Here is an 18,425-nt window from a genome sequence, read left to right as displayed (position 1 = left end):
CATTTCCCTCAAGAGTTCAATTTGCAAAGCTTTTTATTAAATGTTAATGAACGTCAAAACAAATACAACTGTTATTTAACAGTTTAACCAAAATAATGTATGCATGTGAGTTTAGAATTTTAGCACATTTTTTTTTGTTTGAAATTCAATATAAACAAATGAGAACTTTAAATACAAGGTTGACAACAGGCAAACAAAACCAGCAGATGAAAAACAAGAAATGGATTTAAACTCAAACTCAAAACAATTCAAACAGAGCTATGGCCCAAACGTTTTGCTATGCTTACACTATCCATTTCCCATAGTTTACACTAGATTGCCATGTTAATACTATGCTTACCATACCTCTCTAGTCTTTACAGTTCTTACCTCTGTTTTACCATGTTTTTTTTTTCACTGTGCTTTATTACTCTTTGCTATGCTTTTACTGTGGTAAACTTTTATAATGGTAATCTTGAGCTATTGGAGTCCTTCCTCCGCTGGTAACACTGGGATTTCTGTCTGCTAGATTTAGAAATTGAAATTACTTTTGTATTCCTGGTTTCTGCAGAACAGGGATAGAACATTCGTCACAGGCTTTGCATTAGCAGCGCTGATGTTTAGGGCAATTCCCAAGCTTAGAGTGTGTAAACCGAGCTACCAAAACACCCGTCAAAGTCAGTTCCTGTTTTTAAATTCCAATTCCTTTTTTAAATCAATTCCCAATTCCAATTACTATTCTTTCGAATGAATTGAAATGTATATTTCTGAGACATAGTAACTGTAGTGATTGTTCACCTGCTTTCACTTGAAGTCCATTTAATGGACTAGTAGCGACTTCAATTTAACTTGCCACTGTGAGAAGCTTGTTTGAACAGAATTCTGCTCATTGCGACTGTGATCAATGATGTGTTGGAATTGATTAAAAGAGAATGGGAAATGGATTTTAAAAAGGAATTGGACATTTAATTGGAATTGAAAAACAAGAACAACAGTCCCATTACAATCCCAAATGCAATTCTAATTTTAATTTTTAAGCTTAAATTCCTGCAACAACTTCCCAACCTTACTAAAAACATCAAAACCCTGGGGAAAGCCACAGCATTTTTCTCTAGAGGAGCTTCAATAAAAGCTAAATCCAGGCTGCCTTCTCTAGCACGTCTTCCAGCTCTGTGTTCATCACTGAATCCCCTTGCCGAGCTCATGCCTGTCCGTCCTGGCGCTAAGGTCGGACTCGTCCACGGAGGATCACAGGTTCGAGAGGGATTCTGACACTGTGACATCACAGATGGCCTATCCCGAGTCAGTGCTGGACAGTTCAGAGTGTGTAGTCCTGTGTCCCTCCTCGCTGACCCCCGTCTCAGTGTCCACGCTGCTCGGACTACTGAGCTTGCTGCTGTCCACTTGGCACAGCTCCTCTAGGTCTGCAATCAACAAGAGAAAAAACCTGTTAGGAGATACAAATATACAGTGAGAGAATCTAACATTCATCAGACAATGTATTCCTTTCTAGGGCAAGGGGGTCCAATCCCGATCCTGGAGGGCCATTCCACTCCAGGTTTAACAGATAAAATAAGAACTACTTCAGGGTCTGGATGGAGGCTTCATTGGTTCAATTAGAACAGGGTTGGAACAAAGACTGGAAACAAAGAGTGGAGTCTAGACGTAAGGACTAGGATTGCTTAGCCAGCAATGTTTTGGATTAGGCTAAAAATTAAAACCTGGAATGGATACAGCCCTAGACCAGGGGTGGCCAACCCTGGTGCTGGAGAGACGCAGGGTCTTCTGGATTGTGGCTGTCCAGGACCAGGGTTGGCCATCCCTGCGCTAGCTGATTAAAGTAGCTCTCTCTCAGTACTCACAGTGCAGCACAGTCCTGTGGACCTGCTGGAAGCCTCGCTGCTGGTCTGCAGTGATGTCGATGTAGTAGTAGAAGCGCAGCTCCTTGGGGTACTCGCTGCGCTGCAGCCGGTGAAGCACAGGGATGGTCCTTCCATTTGCCATGGGCGCCTCAACCAGAGCCTGGTGCATCTGGTACTTACACCAGGGGTCCAACAGGAAGCTGCGGGTGATGAGCAAAGCCCAGCAGTGGCTGCTCTGCACAGCCTGGCACAGCTCTGAGGGAATGGAACCCCCCGGGGTGGAGTCGCGGAGCATCAGAAAGCAGCGCAAGCCCTCGGGTTGGCTCTCCAGGTAAGAGACGAGGAGCTGGGCCTCGGAGATGTCCTCCTCGCTGTGGCACACACACAGGTCGTACAGCCGGCTCCAGCGGGCACCGCTGCTGAGGTCCGGGCACCGGGAGCGGCTGGAGGAAGAGGAGGCGGAGTGGGAGGAGGCTGTCCCCTGGGAAGAGCTCGGATTGGTTGTCTTGGAAAAAGAGTCTCTCTTGCGTCTTTCTAGAAGACGCCGGATCCATCCTGTGAGATAGAAAGCGGGTACGAGCTGAGGTATTCAGCTAGTTTCATTTTTGTTTCTAACAACCAAATTGTTTTTCAGAAATCAGTTTAGCTATTCTATTATTTATTTTTATCTTAGCAGACGCCCTTATCCAGGGTGACTTACAGTTGTTACAAGATATCACATTATTTTACATACAATTACCCATTTATACAGGGTTTTTACTGGAGCAATATAGGTAAAGTACCTTGCTCAAGGGTACAGCAGCAGTGTCCCCCACCTGGGATTGAACCCACAACCTTCCAGTCAAGAGTCCAGAGCCCTAACCACTACTCCACACTGCTGCCCTAAATGATTACAAGATAAATATATTATACTGTTTGTATATAAACAACCAGCTCAGGGTTTGCCAACCCTGGTCCTGGAGAGACTTCTGGTTTTCGTTCCATCCGAGTTCTCAATTACTTAATTTAACCAATTATTTTCTCAACTGGTCAACACTAAAGAAATGTCCAGGTCTTTAGCCATTGATGATTTAAAGAGACCCAGAAAACCTGCAGGATTGTGGCTCTCCAGGACCAGGGTTGACCTCCCCTGTCCTATATTATTGCCTACATCCCCAAAATGAAAAAAATGAACAGTTTCCTCCCCAGATCTCCAGACAGCTGCTTGTCCTGTAGATGGCAGCAGCAACCCTAAGAGGTTAACTTACCAGCCATACTACTGGAGACACAGGGCTTGACCTCATTGATTCATCCCTGGAATGAATGAATACATGAAAAAGAAAGTATTACTAAGCAATGGGAACTGAGAGAAATAGCAGCTACAAACATAGCTTGAGATTGAACTCCAGAACTGCACTCTAATAAAGAAAAACATGTCTAATAAAAAAAATCAACATTTCAATAGAGAGCTGCCACCCTGCAATATGTGAGTAAGTGTTAGAACCCTGGGTCTCTCGTTTCATAAACAGTACAGTTACAGTAAGAGACACTGCAGTCATTAAACCTAACAAACCATAGGGAAGTCTGTTGGCTGTTGTGTTGGTGACCACAGTTGTCTGTGGTTAATAATCTCTTAATGTTATAAGGAACATGCAGTTTCGGTCCAGTGGTTAAAGAAATGGGCTTGTAACAAGGAGGTCCCCGGTTCAAATCCCACCTCAGCCACTGACTCACTGTGTGACCCTGAGCAAGTCACTTAACCTCCTTGTGCTCCGTCTTTCGGGTGAGACATAGTTGTAAGTGACTCTGCAGCTGATGCAGAGTTCACACCCCCTAGTCTCTGTAAGTTGCCTTGGATAATAAACAAATAATAATAATATTTACACAATTTTAAATGAGATAGCTTATGAACATGGTGAAAACTCAGCAATGGTGTAAATACCTATAGATTTTAAAAAAAATACAGTCCCATCTTAAAATCCCTTAGTTTCTGGTGTTTTTGGAAAGTACTGTACTGTTACATGGACAGACACAGCGGCCATTCATGACATCACATTATGCATCAGTTATATATGAAGGTGGATGACTAACGCCCACCCTTCACACTACTGTACACATTCCTCTTCCAAAACGATGCAAGGCCAGAAAGGAAACTACGTTTACTTTATTTAAAAATACGGGAAAGTAAAAGACAGTGAAACGACGTCTCACAACGTTGGACAGTGAAGTGAAACGTTATACAGTATTTAATAAACTTTACATTAAGCACAGAATAGTTTTGCAGCAACGGCAAAAACCATGCAAAACAAATCTGTACCGTGCACTTTGACAATGCAGGTTCAACCTGTAACAACCGATTGCAAAACATAAATAAATATATGAACGGGTTTAATAAACCACGACACACTTTATTTATTTATTTATTTATTTATTTTTATTTCTGGGTGTGTTTCGCTCGATATTTTCTTTAACATTCCGATGCGATTTAAATATCTCTCGAGTCAGACCCAAATCGTGAAACCGGCGCTTGTTATTCTTCAGCCAAAACAAAAAAGAAATATACTCACCGATTTAAATATTTTTCCAAGAAGACTTGAGACATGAAACGCAGTCCCTACTGTACATGCTACAAAACACACAGAGCAGGTCAGGACCGAGCTATCCTTCCCGCAACATTACGGAAGCGAAGCGATGATGTAATTTAAAACCAACCAGCTTCTCCCAGTACCCTTGCTATTCTTTACAGGAGCTCAAGAGGAAGGAAGTATTTAAAATACATTCACACCACATTTAGATTATGTAAAAACACAGGGAAATGACTCAGTCTTTACCGTAATTGTACTCAGCTAGGCTTGCCACCTGTTCCGGTTTTGAGGAAGGCGCCTCTGGATTTCACAGGACACTAATGCCAGTACCATAAACTGAGCACAAGTTAGATACCCCAGGATCCAATATTACTGCAACAGGCGCACCATATGAACTGCTTGTCAATGCTATAGTTGTAATATTATTCATGTTTCTATTGGATTATTGCCCCGTTTTTTTGTACCTCAGAGGCTGCAACCGTAAACTCAGCTGCTCTATGCGTCGATACCGACTCACTGGGGAGATGCTTTTAGGAAATATACACAAACTGGACTATCAACCAAGGCTGATTTCTGAACGAACCACGATAAACGGCAGAAGATTTTAACTGCACCAGTATTAAGTATAAAACCGTGCATGTTTGTTCTGTGGGACCGTGCTGAAAAAGAAGACTCCAATTGCATAGCAGTTTAACCCATGTCAGGTTGTATTAGCTGCTTGATTAAATCAATTAGGTATTATTACCTTATATTGCATTTTTGGGGCTAAAGGGGTTGCATTTGTTAAGAGGCCTACTTACTAAAATCAAAGCACCAGTGAACCCTCTCATTCCTTGCCACTTTAACTGTATCGAGTTTAATAAAGGTCTTTTTTTTGCTACTGATCTCCCATCTATCTCCACCCACGAGTTTAGCTTTCGTTCTAATTGGTCAATTGTAACGCGGGCGTGTCTTAAAAGTGTCTTCTTGCGTTACGTCACTGAACTGTGTTTTGTAACATTCGGCGAGGGGGTACGACAAGTTATACAAACGGTAAGACAAAATAGAAGCTTAAAAGGATAGAAATTCAGAAAATACAGACAGATCGTTCATCAGAGGTAGGTTCCTTAATCAAACTATTGCAAGACTTTTTATGAAATCCACTGGATATGAGATGTGTGCAAGATTTAACCAGGAAAGTAGATGCAATGCCCTAATAGGCAAAGAACAGGGTACCTACCTAGAAATACAAGGTTAAACAATGTATTGCAATTGTATGCAGTTTAATATCGATGTATATGGATTTATTTTAAAAGGAATGCATGTTTTTAATCAAGACATATATAGTGGAGTACGACTGTGCCTTGGGTACTGTATATTGCAGCTCTCACTCGGCCTGTATCATCATTACATTCTGCAAACAGCAGCCGCGGCATGTCTGACACGAGTATCTCTGCCACAGCGTTTGTTTTGTAGGTACAGCTGATTCCTCTTCAAACTGTCTGTCTTGCCTATCTCTTGTGAATTCACACTTCATAACTGAAAGGATGGACAGCGAAGCTGAGAGAACAGACTAAAGACCGATGCTTCGCTCTGTCGCTAAAGAGATCTTGCACGATGTCTTGCAGGCATGAAGCACAGCTCCATTCACTGGTTCCGCAAGGGGCTCCGTCTCCATGACAACCCTGCTCTCCTGGCTGCGCTGCGGGACTGCGCGGAGATTCGGCCCGTCTTCATTCTGGACCCCTGGTTCCCCAGAAACACGCGAGTCGGCATCAACCGCTGGCGGTTCCTGCTCGATGCGCTGAAGGATCTGGATGGCAGTCTGAGGAAGCTCAACTCCAGGTCCGCAATCCCTTTACATCTGATTATCTCGCTTCTCGTATCACATGGGTGTGTTTCATATGGTTCTGCTTCCTAACACTTACAAATGAAGACGTATTGTGAAAATTCTTCTCAGGCCTGGGGAAGTGAGACGGGGAAGCATATTACCGTTGCACTGTTCCCCTCACTTCCCTGCAATCGACCCTAAAGAGTCTTTTCAGAAGCAGAATCTCCTGCATAGTGTATTCAGTCTTGTGTAGCTCTAACTTTCTGTTTGCAGTTGTGTCACAGCGTACTTCATCCTGGCTGTTGTTTGGCAGATTGTTTGTGGTGCGTGGGAAGCCCACTGAAACTTTCCCCAGGCTCTTCCGGCAATGGAAGGTGACCCGGCTGACCTTTGAGATGGACACAGAACCGTACTCCCGGCAGCGAGACGCAGAGGTGGTCAAGCTTGCGGAGGAACATGGTGTGGAGGTCATCCAGAAAGTGTCCAACACGCTCTACGATTCCGAGAGGTAGGGATGCAGCCAACCTCGGTTTTAACCAGTAAGTTCATACTGGATAATCGACAGGATGGCAGGACTCAAGGTTTACAAACTAATAAAACAGACACACTTCTTTTTGGGTCATTAATGCAATTCAATTGCATGCATCACAGTTATAAAAATTGAGATTTACTCCAGCGCAAGGTATTCATTAGGTAAGTATGGGTACTTAAGGAATAAGCGTCCTATAACTAGCTGACTTTTCTGTACAAAGAAAGGTGATCCCATGTTGACCTCTTTCTACTCTCCCCACCAGGGTCATTGTAGAGAACGACGGAACGCCCCCTCTGACGTACAAACGGTTACAGACCGTCCTGTCCTTCCTTGGGCTGCCTAAGAGACCTGTTCCTGCGCCAAAGCTGGAGGACATGAAAGGTGAGTGGGATTACTGCCTCCTGTTGAGAGCGTTCATTGACTGCAGTCTGCAAGCATCTTCAGTTATGGATTTTCCCAAACTGGCAAGACACAACTGAGAATCTTTATATAACTCCTCCTACTTACACTTGAGTTAATTGATAGGAGCTACTTTCTTTTCAGATGTTCATACTCCCTGCTCGGACTCTCACGAGGAGGAATTTGGGGTCCCCACTCTGGAGGAGCTGGGTCAGGACCCCCTCAAGGCCGGCCCGCACCTATACCCTGGGGGGGAAGGGGAGGCCCTGCGTAGATTGGACCAGCACATGCAGAGAGTGGTGAGGACAGCCGGTCCTTTCTTATTCCTGAATCAATAGCTGTGCTAAAACCAGACTGGTTTCCTTTGGCATTGCAGATGTCAGCAAAACCAGATGTGTCATGAGTACTTCGAAAGTTTCGGTGATCAGTCTTGCAAACTGGTCAATTAAGGAGCCCCCAACTTTTCTGCTTTAATCCAGAGTGGTTCACTAGTCATCCTTTCTTTATGTTCTCTCGCTTCTCCAGGCATGGGTGTGTAACTTCAAGAAGCCGGAGACAGAGCCCAACACTCTGACCCCCAGCACCACGGTCCTCAGCCCCTACATGAAGTTCGGCTGCCTTTCTGCACGCACGTTCTGGTGGAGGCTGACTGATGTCTACCGAGGGGTGAGGCAATGATCTCTCCATTGCTGCAGTAGTGTGCACCAAGACTTCCTCTGCCAATCTTTTGTCTTTGACTTGGGTTGAACACGTATATAATACCAATGCCATATTACTGTCCTATTGCCGTCCACTGATTTTGGCTTTGAATTTCGGTGCCTGTGCGATATGATTCTGTAAGTCACGTTTGAACGGGATATGAAAGGTTTGTGTTGGTCTGACTGAAATCAGTAACTCAGTAACTCCTGTCTGCAGAAGAAGCATTCTGAGCTCCCAGTCTCCCTGCATGGGCAGCTGCTCTGGAGGGAGTTCTTCTACACGGCTGGGGCAGGCATCCCAAACTTCCATCGCATGGAGGGGAACTCTGTGTGTGTGCAGGTGGTCTGGGACACCAACGAGGAGCACCTAGCTGCCTGGAGGGAGGTGAGGAAGCCTGTGCAAGACAGGGAGGCTTCATACCGATTACCATACCGTACCACTTTCATTTATAGATGTGCTAGCATCTCAGGGCATTGCACGAATCAACAGCATGCCGAAAGACCTCCCAACTGCTCCCTAGCGAAAGGTCAAATCAAAGAGATATGTTTTGAGGTTAGATTTAAAAATACTGACAGACTCTCAGCATTCCGGATCCAATTTGGAATTGAGTTCCAGAGTGAAGGGCCCCTCACACCGTAGGTTTTTCATTCATAATTTTTTATATTATGCAGTAAACATGTGTACCAGCACAGCATATTTCCTCAGCATATACTTAAGACACATTACTGCTGTAAATGTAACAATACCAAAGTCTAAACCCTAAGAGGAGTGTGATTATTATAAAATAACAAGACAAAACAGAACGAAAACTATTATTTCTCAGGTAAATAGGAAGATAATCCTGCCTAGATTGTTACCGGTCATTATTGCCAAGCCCAGCCTTTCTGCTGTGCCGTGCTTGCAGGGCCGCACTGGCTACCCCTTCATTGACGCCATCATGACACAGCTGCGCTCGGAGGGCTGGATCCACCACCTAGCGCGGCACGCCGTGGCCTGCTTCCTGACACGAGGGGACCTCTGGATCAGCTGGGAGGAGGGCATGAAGGTGAGGACTCCCGGTCTACTGCGTGGTGTGCGTGGGATTAGTGCGGGTAGCATTAGGAGTGTACAGAATTTACGCAAACTGGACTGCAAATTAACCCTTTAAGGTATAAAAATAATGCTAGCTTTGCTTATTTTTGCAATGAAACAGGGTTTCAAATGTACCGACAGGTTGGATCTGGTCATCCAGGTGTGGAGCTGCTGGAATTCCTGTGAAGATCCATGCTTCATTTTAAACTTGAATCACAGACGCCTGATCCGTTTTACATACACATGGCTTCACACAAGCTCTTGGGTATCTCTTGGGTAGGAGAACTGTTACTTGACAAGCACCTCAGTTATGTTACAATCAGACGAGGCTCTGAAAGATGAATATGCGTGACGCTATTATAATCAGCCCATCAGTTGTATTCCGTAACAGACGAAGAACGAAAAGCATGTGACGTTGGCTTGGGTCTGCATTGCATGGCTCGGTTGCACAGTGGAAAAGAGGAATATCTCACAGCGATGTGGCCAGCGGGCTGCACTGTCTCGTGTAAGTTCCTTGCTTCTTTCTCGCAGGTTTTTGAGGACTTGCTCCTGGATGCAGACTGGTCACTGAATGCTGGGAACTGGCAGTGGTTGTCCGCTAGCGCTTTCTTCCACCAGTTCTTCAGGGTCTACTCTCCTGTAGCCTTTGGGAAGAAGACAGACAAGAAAGGGGACTACATCAGGCACGTAAAGCAAAACGTTAGGGAATGGAACCAACGTTTTGTATTTTTTAATTTGGCTGGCTTAGTATGTCGCCAAAATGAAAGGTGCATTTGTATCCATTTTTGGAAATGCAGCATGTAGTGTTATAATGATTTACAGATCTAGAGTCTGGAAGAAAACTGGAGCTAAAGCTCTGAGACAAGACAGCTGGGACCATTGAAGAAAGTCTTCACTACTGTAGATTGATTCACCATATGCACAAGTGTAGGGTACCTGTAAGGGAAAGACTTTTTAAGAATGTATAGCAAGGATAAAAAATACAGGGAAACATGAAAAGGAGATAAATTTGCTGTATTTGTATTTAAGTCCTGTGCGTGTATCGAGCTTCCCCTTTGCCCCACAGGAAGTACATTCCCCTGCTGAGGAAGTTCCCAGTGGAATATATCTACGAGCCCTGGAAGGCGCCACTCAGCATCCAGGAGCGGGCTGGCTGCATCGTGGGGCGGGACTACCCCCGGCCAATCGTGGAGCACGACATCGTCAGCAAGAGGAACGTCCAGAGGATGAAGGCTGCGTACGCCCGCCGTGCCGCACCCGACAGCGAGACACGGGCTGTGAAAACAGGTGAGCCAGAGCGCTCCCTGACTACTTTAAAATCACCCCATAAATGCAATCACCTTGTTTGATGTATTTACTCATTCGATCTCAGGTGCAAAGCGGAAAGCAGACTCTGTGGCAGACAGACAAAGAAACAGAGAAGAAATTCCACCTAAAGGGGAAGCAGGACCAGTGCAAAGAAGATCCAGAGTGACGACACTGCTGTGAACGATGCCCGGCTTACTCAGCACTTTTCTATTAGAAAAAAAAGACGTTTGATGTTTTCATGTGCTTCTCGTTGCACTGGCTAGTGTAGATACACTAATCACTTTGTTCACAGATCGCGTTCGCCATACTTTTTTGGCAGGACCATGGAAATATTCGTAATGTTTGTTGTGGGGTTCAAAAGAGTAAAAACAACATCCTGACATAAACAGAAGGAGCCCTGTTTAATACAACTTCATTCATTTATTAAGATGTTAAAAAAATAGACTTTATTAACAAAGTGATAGATTTTCGTGTCTCGTTTGTGTCTCGGCTATACTACAATTGAAAAGTGTAAATGCTTAAGTGTTTGGAAAGCATACCGTTATACTGTAAAGATGATTATTTTTATTTTTTTTCCCCCATTGAATTATTGATTAAAAAACTGAATTGATTCAAGTCCTATTTCGTGGTTCTCTGCAGATAGCAGCCTTCTTGTTCAAACCTTTGCTCTTTCAGAGCAGACAGGTCCACAGTAAAAACGCTGCTGTTAGTGGTGCACAATCAAGTTTCTGTAAAAGATGACACTTAATTAAAAAAAAGATTACATTTGAAACACTTCCAGTTAGCACTTCAATTCAGTATGTGATCACATGGTAAAAATCCTTAAACTACAAAAATCTTTAAGATACTTTTTAAAATATCTCACTAGTGAATGATACTAAGTCTAATAGCGAACTTATGTTTGCCTGTTCTCTACAATTCCTTGCTTACAATTTTATGCATTGTCTTAAAAGTATACAGGAGGTGGACATTACATGCACAATGTAGAAAAGTACCCAAAAAACTAAGGTAAGAAGATTCTGTACTTCATCACAGAATTCCAACCTCTAGATTCCCTTTCTGATTCTGTATTCCATCACAGAATTCCAGCCTCCAGATTCCCTTTCTGATTCTGTATTCCATCACAGAATTCCAACCTCCATTCCCTTTCTGATCGAAACCAAGCTTTATCCAAGAGAGTGGTATGATTAGGCTCAGTTACAACAAAGTGACCAGTGTCCCGAAAGAAGATGATTATCGACCCTGGGGGAATGTATCAGGAATAGATAAAGCTGTCCAGATTACAGGAACGGCTGAGGATCTGTGAAGTCTATTGTATTTGTTGGCATGACCTTGCTACCTTCTGGGTAGGAGTGTATACATGTGATCCCTAGGGAGCTTGCAATTACTGCAGGACTACTTTTTATTTAGTTTGATGGCAATCAGTCAAAATATAGCGTTCTTTGAACCACATTCATACGTGTGATCTTGGTATTCAAATAAAAATGAGTTACTGATGGAATAGCGGCACATCCCAGATCAGAACTCACATAAAAAAAATGAACAAGGCCTGGGGGAGAGAGTTATGTTAGGAGAAAAAATGAATTTGATGTGAACTGAGCAGCGAGGTACAACACAGATTCCGGATGTGGCAGTGAGGCCTCACAGCAGGCCAGGGCTTACACGATATTCCTCTCCAGCATTCTCTCCCCTGAGAAGAGTCGCCCGAGCCCCAGAGCAGTGAGGTCCAGGGTTTTAAAGCCTCCATCCAGGATGAGCTCAGCCACTGCCCTCCCCGTGGCCGGAGACTGCTGGAGGCCGTGGCCGCTGAAGCCAGTGGCCAGGTACATGTTGTTGACCAGTGGATGGATGCCCAGGATGCCGTTCTGGTCAAAGGTGTTGTAGTCATAGTAACCGGCCCAGGCACTCCTCACCTGCAAGGGGAACACAGAGAGACAGGCTGGACGGGTCACTCCCTCAGTCTGGAGTAGCCAGTTAAAAAGGTACAAAGAGCCACAGCCAAGGCTATTGTGACATCACTGATTTAAGAACAAATCGAACAATTCTACAGTTACGACATGCTGGTTGGTTTATTTATTTATTTTAATTATTAGTATTCTGATTTGAGCAGAAATTTACAATCCGAGAAAGACACGTTGCACAGAAACATTCCCCCATGCACGTGTTACAATGTCCAGTTTGTTTAACCATATCAAGACTTTTGAAATTTTATCAATAAAACCTTGTACCTACAAGAAACAAGCACCATTTTCACAGGGACAAGACCCCAGACCCTGGATGCCTTACCATGTGGGAAGCTCATTTTAACACAATACTGCTAATTGCAATTTTGATCAACGATGTGTTGGAATTGATAAAAAGGAAATTGCAAATAGATTTTAAAAAGGAACTAGAATTGAGACCAGGATTGCCCCTGACCCTGGTGCTGTTGCTGGGATACACAGACCATGGATTTCCAGTTGTCCCCGTGTCTCACTCACCTTGATGTTCTGGAAGTCTGGCACTCGATGGCCTAACTTGGGCCACACCTTCTCCTGGAAGAAATCATGATCCACCTCTAGATCGCTGGCGTCAGGTTCCTCCTCCTGAATCAAGAGAGGAGTGTCTGGAGGTCCAATTCAAAAACCTCACTGGAGCTCTAGGCTCAAATCAATAACAACTACATGTAAACTTGAACACGTCAGCTGAGCTGTCTAACCCTGAAGGGTCTAGTCATGTGATCTCGACAGTGACAGTATTTACCTCCTTTTCTATCATCAAACCAGGGCCCCTTTGTGTGCCACACAAAACAGAAAGCATTTGAATAGTGTATAACATCATAAAAGTGACACCGTATTTTGGCTAAAACTACCTCCCCTTTAAACAGACCCCCCGCTCTAATTTAAGAACAGTATATTCCACAGTGTGCTGTCCACTTCCCACCACACTCACCTCGCTGGGGGACAGCCCCCCCAGGAAGTTTCCTCCCAGCCCCTCCCTCCTGGCGTAGGCTCCACTGGGGTCAATGAGCAGGGGCATCTCCAGACCAGGCCCGTTGGGGCAGTGGAACACGTACACGTACCTGAGGAGGACACACAGCCACGGGTCAGAACCCATTCCACTTCTCACACTCGTGTTCCTCGTGTTATTCTTTGAGACGCTCAGCGTCGGGTCTTTGTTTCACCAAACATGTCCTGTGTTGACAGCCAACTTCCCAAGGTTTCGGTATGTTTAACATTCCTTTGTGAAGAGTTAGTGTTTGAAAACAGTGGAAGTGGAGGACCTGAAATGAGATGTATATCTCAAGGGTTCTATCCTGGTTAAATAAATACACTTCTGACTTGTAGGCATCTGATGCCATGCCAACTACACTTCTTTCTATTTAAATCTGTAACACTCTACTATTCCTTTCCATGTATATCTCAGGCATCATGGTACTGCAGTACTTGCCACAATCTGAAGCTGAAGTTAGTATTATATAGAAACAGCAAGTCAACACTGAACATGTCAGAATGGAGACATGTGATCCTCCCAAAGCCAACGTACCTCTTCCTGGGTTCCACGGGTAACGGTATGCCCGCCATGGTGTCTTTGCAGCCGGTGCCAATCCCGGCCATCTCTGCCACCTTCCTAGACCAGGCGCCTGCTGCGTTTACCACCAAACCACACTCCACCGGCTGGCTCTCCAAACTGTTCGGCATCCTCACCTACAGACAGTGTTTTCTGTAGTTTTCCAATGCTTTTCCCATGGTTATACTATGAACCACAGTTTACCCAGGATTGCCATGTTTTGCATGTTTTTTTAACATGCTTTGCCATAACTCTCTGGGCTTCACAGTGCTTACCTATGCTTTCACGATACTTTATTACACTTTGTTATGCTTTTACTATGAGAAACTTTTATAAGGCAAGTCCCAAATGCATAAATTAGATATGCATTCTAATTTTTAATTTAAAATGACTCGCCGAAATATTAGTCATTTAAGCAATAAATATATGCTTCATCGCTATCCCAGAAGATCAGACAATTAAAACTATATTCTACATAACACCCCCTTCAGTCACTGCGTGTATAATTGTACCATGTTAAGTTTCTTACATAGGTATCTGTTTTTTTCAAAGTTTTGGCAAGGCAACTTCTCAACTCCATGCAGTTCTAACAAACTGTTAATTAATTTAGAAAAACGTGACCGAAGGGGGTATACAAAATAAAACGTGTTCCTCTCTAAGCAGTTCTGAAACCCGCTGCGTCTGCACCAAGATGCTAGATTTGCCTCGATTTCAGATGTATTAGTCCATGGTAACAGAACTCCCTCCCTGTACAGAACTCACAATGACGTGATGAATCCTCTTGAACTCCACTGGCTCCCCCTCCGCCATCATCATCTCCCGACTCGTGCACTGCAACCCTGGAGGTTTCAGCAAAACACAAACATCTAATCATGCCACGCACACAACCACACAGCAAACTGTCCAACACAATCAGATTGCTTCCACTGACCTGTCACCTCTCCGAAGCACTGGTACACGCCCATAGAGATGGCCTTCTTTCGGAACGCGTTGAGCAGAGCCCAGGGGTCAAACCAGCCCTCATTCTCCATACCTGCAGGACACAGGTCACAAGTGTCATTGTGTGGGTATCAAACAGCTGCTGGGTCTCAGAGAGCAATATCCCAGTTCAGGATCGTAAATACATCCTCTTCAGTCACCGTGTGCACACTTGTACCATGTTAAGTTTCCTATCTATGTATCTATGTTATAATGCATATATGTTTTTTCTCTTATAGTTCTCAAGCTCCATAGAGTTCACACAAACTCTTTAGGTTTTTTAGTGACCAAAGAGGATATACAGCTATGGTCAAGCGCTTTGCATCACCCTACAGAATTAACTAATTTTGCCTCAAATGAAACCTGCTGAACAATGTTAGTTTAACGTTTTGAATTACACACCGCTTTGTAGTTTTCCGTATACTTAACGAAAAACGGACAAATTGAAAAATGTGACATTTTCGAAATCTAACATGAAATGCTGTACTGCTAGTATGGCTTCTGGTAGACTTGCATTTTGTAGTTTCTTTGATTACATGACATTAAATAAAAGATCTAAAATGATGTTCATATAGTTTCTGTTTTTTTTTAATTATGTCTCAATCCTGAAATTCTAGGTGATGCTAAACCTTTGGCCATCGCTGCATACTGAAAAGCTGTGAAAAAGCATACCATACGAAGCCAAGACCACTCCTTCAGTGTTAATCCACGGGAACTTATTCTTCAGTTGCGTTGGTGAAAGCAGGCTGACTTTTGCTCCTTCACCCCTACCAACGAACAAACAAAGCGCACAGAATAAACTCCTGGATGGGCTACAATCCCATTAAAGAGATGGGAAACACTCGGAACGTTACCATGTAGAAATCTTTAGAGATGAAATACAGCAGCCCTGGGAAAGGCAGGTACCTCTGGATGTTATAATTGTGCTCCATGATTTCTGCTCCGTTTTCACTGGCCAAGAAGAGATACCCGGCGTGGTTGAACTGCAGATCGACAGGGTCCTCGTTCATCACATCAAGGTGCTCCTGTGACACAAACAGAACTTACGAGCTGACAGACCCTCATGGGCTGTTATCTTAAAGCATTTTAGCTGGACATGGCTAAATGTGAAAGATTATTGCAAACACTCTATATGCATGCAGTACTGCCCATTGTATAGAAGCGACTGAAAGAGATCAAAATCTAGACTTTCCGGTAAACAAGCCCTACCCCTGTTTAAAAACAGACTGAGAGGTATGTGATGATAAACCTGCTTTATGAATATGGGTTTGCATGGTCTAAGAATGTGATTCTTTGCTGCTTGGGACTTTTAGAGGTGATCAGTTCAGCATGATAAATGCACACACTGTACTACGATTCCTTTACCACAGGTGACCATGCACCCTAGCCTTGTCCTGCTTGACCGTGCACAGCGTGGGACCGCAACCCTTACGTTGATGTTCCTCATGAAATCACAGGAGAACATGGACATGTGGATGTTTTCCGGCATGGAGAACTGCTGCCGAATCCCTCCCACCGACAGCACTGTGGAGGCCTGCGAATACTGAAGCACAGCCGGGATGGAAGTAAGAATCCAATTGCAGGGCAGTTTCACCCATTCCAGGTTTTAATACGAGCTTGATCAGCCACCGTGTGTGTAACAAGCTCAGGTGTGTCTTATTAAACTCCTAGTAAAACCAGGAATGGATCAAACTGCTATGCAATGAGAGACTTATTCCCATTCTTGCAGAGAAAACAAAAGGAAATCAGACAACACTGTGGTAGTGGTATGGTCGCTCACCGTGGGGTCTCTCTCCACCACCACCACCCTCACGCCGTCTCGGATCCGCTCCTTCTTCTTCAGCCAGTAAGCGACGGACCAGCCCACCACACCCCCGCCCACGATGACCACGTCGGCCCGCTCGGGGGGCAGAGCTGGGTTCACTACCAGCGGGGTCCAATCACTGCCGGGCAGGGCCGCTGCGGCCTTCGCACGGAACTTCTTCAACTCCGACTCCACGTCTGCCAAGGAAGAAACATGCATCAAAAACATGCTATTCCACCTGGACACTTCCAATGAGAGTCTATATATCTATATATAGTAGAGGCAGCACTGTTAAGTGCAGCGCAGTCACTGAGCAGCTACAGCAGGAGCAGGGGGGTGTGGCCTCTGGGGGGCGTGGCCTCTTGGCCGAGTGTGTTCGTTCTCATTGGTTGTGTTATGTTTGTATCTGTATAGTTGTGTTTTCTGTGCTTAATTTACATAAATGCATTACTTTTGTTTAATATTGTATGTCTGATTGCCAGCGATGCCTCAGTTTGATGACTTGAGCTAGAATACTTCAATTCTAACAAAAAATAAATTAACCCTTTCAGTCCTGGCACAGCCTCAAGATCCAACCATATTTTGGCACCGTTTGTTAACACATGCCATGGGAAATCAAGTTGGAACCTCACGGGACTCCTAGGTCCCAGTGTGAGCGGGTGTATAAATATATGTGGGGACTTTTTTTGTCCTGTTCTCCTATATTTAATAATGGAGTTTCTTTTTCAGCTCGACAAAATAACGCAGGACTGAAAGGGTTGAGTAGTTTTCAATTTCCAGGAACTCAACGCTGTGACGCAGGTGAATCGTCCAGTTAGAAAGCAACTTCTCTTGTCTAAAAATTTAAGTATCACATGCTACAGCAACGCAGCACTGGGTTTTCACACCCACGACCTAGAAATGAGGCTGATCGTCTTGGCAGGGCTGTGTAATTTGTAGAGTTAATCTTATGAAAGCTGCCAATCGTGCCAAGCTGAACACGTGCAATCTACAGTAATGCCACTGATTGACTTGAGTTTGCTTAACAAAGTAAAGAATGCATCTAGATAAAGCGCTACTGGGACTGATTTAATAAGCTGTACAATGCAATCTAATTTGCACCATTTTTGTGACAGAAAAATGTAATTCTTCATGTTACATAACAAGACAACATAAGCAATGTGTGTGTGTGTCAGCTGAAACGCACTATTTTAATAATAAGCTATTGCTTTTCTGCTTCATTCAGTATTTCTGGGTCTGGTGTTTGATGAGTATCCTGTTGGATCCTGACTCTCCTTGGACATGGAGCTGTTTGCTGGTTTTGAATTCAGAATGTATACTCTCTCTCTCGCTCTCTCTATCTCTGTATTGTGAATCGTAGATTTGTCGTGGTAAACAGTGATACATGCATGCAAACTTACCGGCAGCAACAGATAATTTTTTTTTTCCACGAATACGCAACAGTTACCTGTATAGTTTAAAAAGCACACATTCTAACAACAGAATGTATTGCGAAAAACTAATCACCTTTGAAAAAGTCATCGCCTTTACCAGCGCTGAATCCGCGGATCGGGGCAGTTCTCCAGCGGGCATAGCGTGCACACCTCGGCCCGGAGAAAAGGCTGCCCGTTAGGGTTTTGAGTGGTCTGCAAACACCCCTCCACATTGCAGTCCTGTCTATCAAAATGAGTTAGATAACTGGACTAACTGCACGCGTGCGCCATCAGAAAAAAACACGTCAGCTGCTTCTCTCTCATTGGCGCTAGCAGTGGGAGTGTCACCAGCATCGGGTTTGCAGAAGAAACGAAGGATGACGTAGGAAGTCGACCAGTTTCATGTGACGAGGTTGTGGCTCGGTCATTTTGAAGGTATAACCACTTTGAACAAAAGC

General features: G+C 44.3%; 3 protein-coding genes across 5 annotated transcripts; 1 reads left to right on the top strand and 2 right to left on the bottom strand.

Annotated features, from left to right (window-relative positions):
- Positions 1-15: 15 nt before the first annotated feature.
- LOC117397476 (toll/interleukin-1 receptor domain-containing adapter protein-like) lies at positions 16-5,216 on the bottom strand. Of its 2 annotated transcripts, none has more exons than XM_033996400.3 (4): positions 4,652-5,216; positions 3,089-3,134; positions 1,842-2,396; positions 16-1,403 (listed from the first exon to the last, which is right to left on the bottom strand). In XM_033996400.3, exons 2-4 carry the CDS (start codon positions 3,093-3,095, stop codon positions 1,273-1,275), a joined length of 693 nt encoding a protein of 230 aa, XP_033852291.1. In that variant the 5' UTR covers positions 3,096-3,134; positions 4,652-5,216; the 3' UTR covers positions 16-1,272. The 2 variants fall into 2 exon arrangements, with proteins under 2 accessions (XP_033852291.1, XP_033852290.1); XM_033996399.3 differs by lacking the exon at positions 4,652-5,216 and adding an exon at positions 4,388-4,574.
- Positions 5,217-5,377: 161 nt separating this feature from the next.
- On the top strand, positions 5,378-10,839 carry LOC117397394 (cryptochrome-2-like). Of its 2 annotated transcripts, none has more exons than XM_033996197.3 (11): positions 5,378-5,437; positions 6,013-6,229; positions 6,529-6,723; positions 7,010-7,128; positions 7,291-7,445; positions 7,672-7,812; positions 8,062-8,229; positions 8,750-8,890; positions 9,448-9,599; positions 9,983-10,203; positions 10,289-10,839. In XM_033996197.3, exons 2-11 carry the CDS (start codon positions 6,015-6,017, stop codon positions 10,402-10,404), a joined length of 1,623 nt encoding a protein of 540 aa, XP_033852088.3. In that variant the 5' UTR covers positions 5,378-5,437; positions 6,013-6,014; the 3' UTR covers positions 10,405-10,839. The 2 variants fall into 2 exon arrangements, with proteins under 2 accessions (XP_033852088.3, XP_033852084.3); XM_033996193.3 differs by having other exon boundaries at positions 5,398-5,502.
- On the bottom strand, positions 10,625-18,309 carry LOC117397395 (FAD-dependent oxidoreductase domain-containing protein 1-like). Its single transcript, XM_033996198.3, has 11 exons — positions 18,062-18,309; positions 16,532-16,752; positions 16,184-16,294; positions 15,658-15,776; positions 15,424-15,518; positions 14,705-14,806; positions 14,536-14,612; positions 13,750-13,910; positions 13,156-13,285; positions 12,705-12,809; positions 10,625-12,137 (listed from the first exon to the last, which is right to left on the bottom strand). Exons 1-11 carry the CDS (start codon positions 18,198-18,200, stop codon positions 11,883-11,885), a joined length of 1,515 nt encoding a protein of 504 aa, XP_033852089.3. The 5' UTR covers positions 18,201-18,309; the 3' UTR covers positions 10,625-11,882.
- Positions 18,310-18,425: the final 116 nt, after the last annotated feature.

This window comes from Acipenser ruthenus, chromosome 40, assembly GCF_902713425.1.
Source record: "Acipenser ruthenus chromosome 40, fAciRut3.2 maternal haplotype, whole genome shotgun sequence".
NCBI classification, from domain to species: domain Eukaryota; kingdom Metazoa; phylum Chordata; class Actinopteri; order Acipenseriformes; family Acipenseridae; genus Acipenser; species Acipenser ruthenus.
This window is presented reverse-complemented; position numbering and strand designations above follow the sequence as displayed.

Coding starts and splice junctions, on each gene's coding strand:
- LOC117397394 (XM_033996197.3), top strand. CDS start 6,015: ATGAAGCACAGCTCCATTCACTGGTTCCGCAAGGGGCTCCGTCTCCAT. Junction 6,230..6,528: donor CTGAGGAAGCTCAACTCCAG/GTCCGCAATCCC, acceptor GTTGTTTGGCAG/ATTGTTTGTGGTGCGTGGGA. Junction 10,204..10,288: donor GACACGGGCTGTGAAAACAG/GTGAGCCAGAGC, acceptor ATTCGATCTCAG/GTGCAAAGCGGAAAGCAGAC.
- LOC117397476 (XM_033996400.3), bottom strand. Junction 1,404..1,841: donor CCACAGGACTGTGCTGCACT/GTGAGTACTGAG, acceptor TGTTGATTGCAG/ACCTAGAGGAGCTGTGCCAA.
- LOC117397395 (XM_033996198.3), bottom strand. CDS start 18,200: ATGTGGAGGGGTGTTTGCAGACCACTCAAAACCCTAACGGGCAGCCTT. Junction 16,753..18,061: donor AGGCGATGACTTTTTCAAAG/GTGATTAGTTTT, acceptor CTTCCTTGGCAG/ACGTGGAGTCGGAGTTGAAG. Junction 14,613..14,704: donor GTGCTTCGGAGAGGTGACAG/GTCAGTGGAAGC, acceptor TGAAACCTCCAG/GGTTGCAGTGCACGAGTCGG.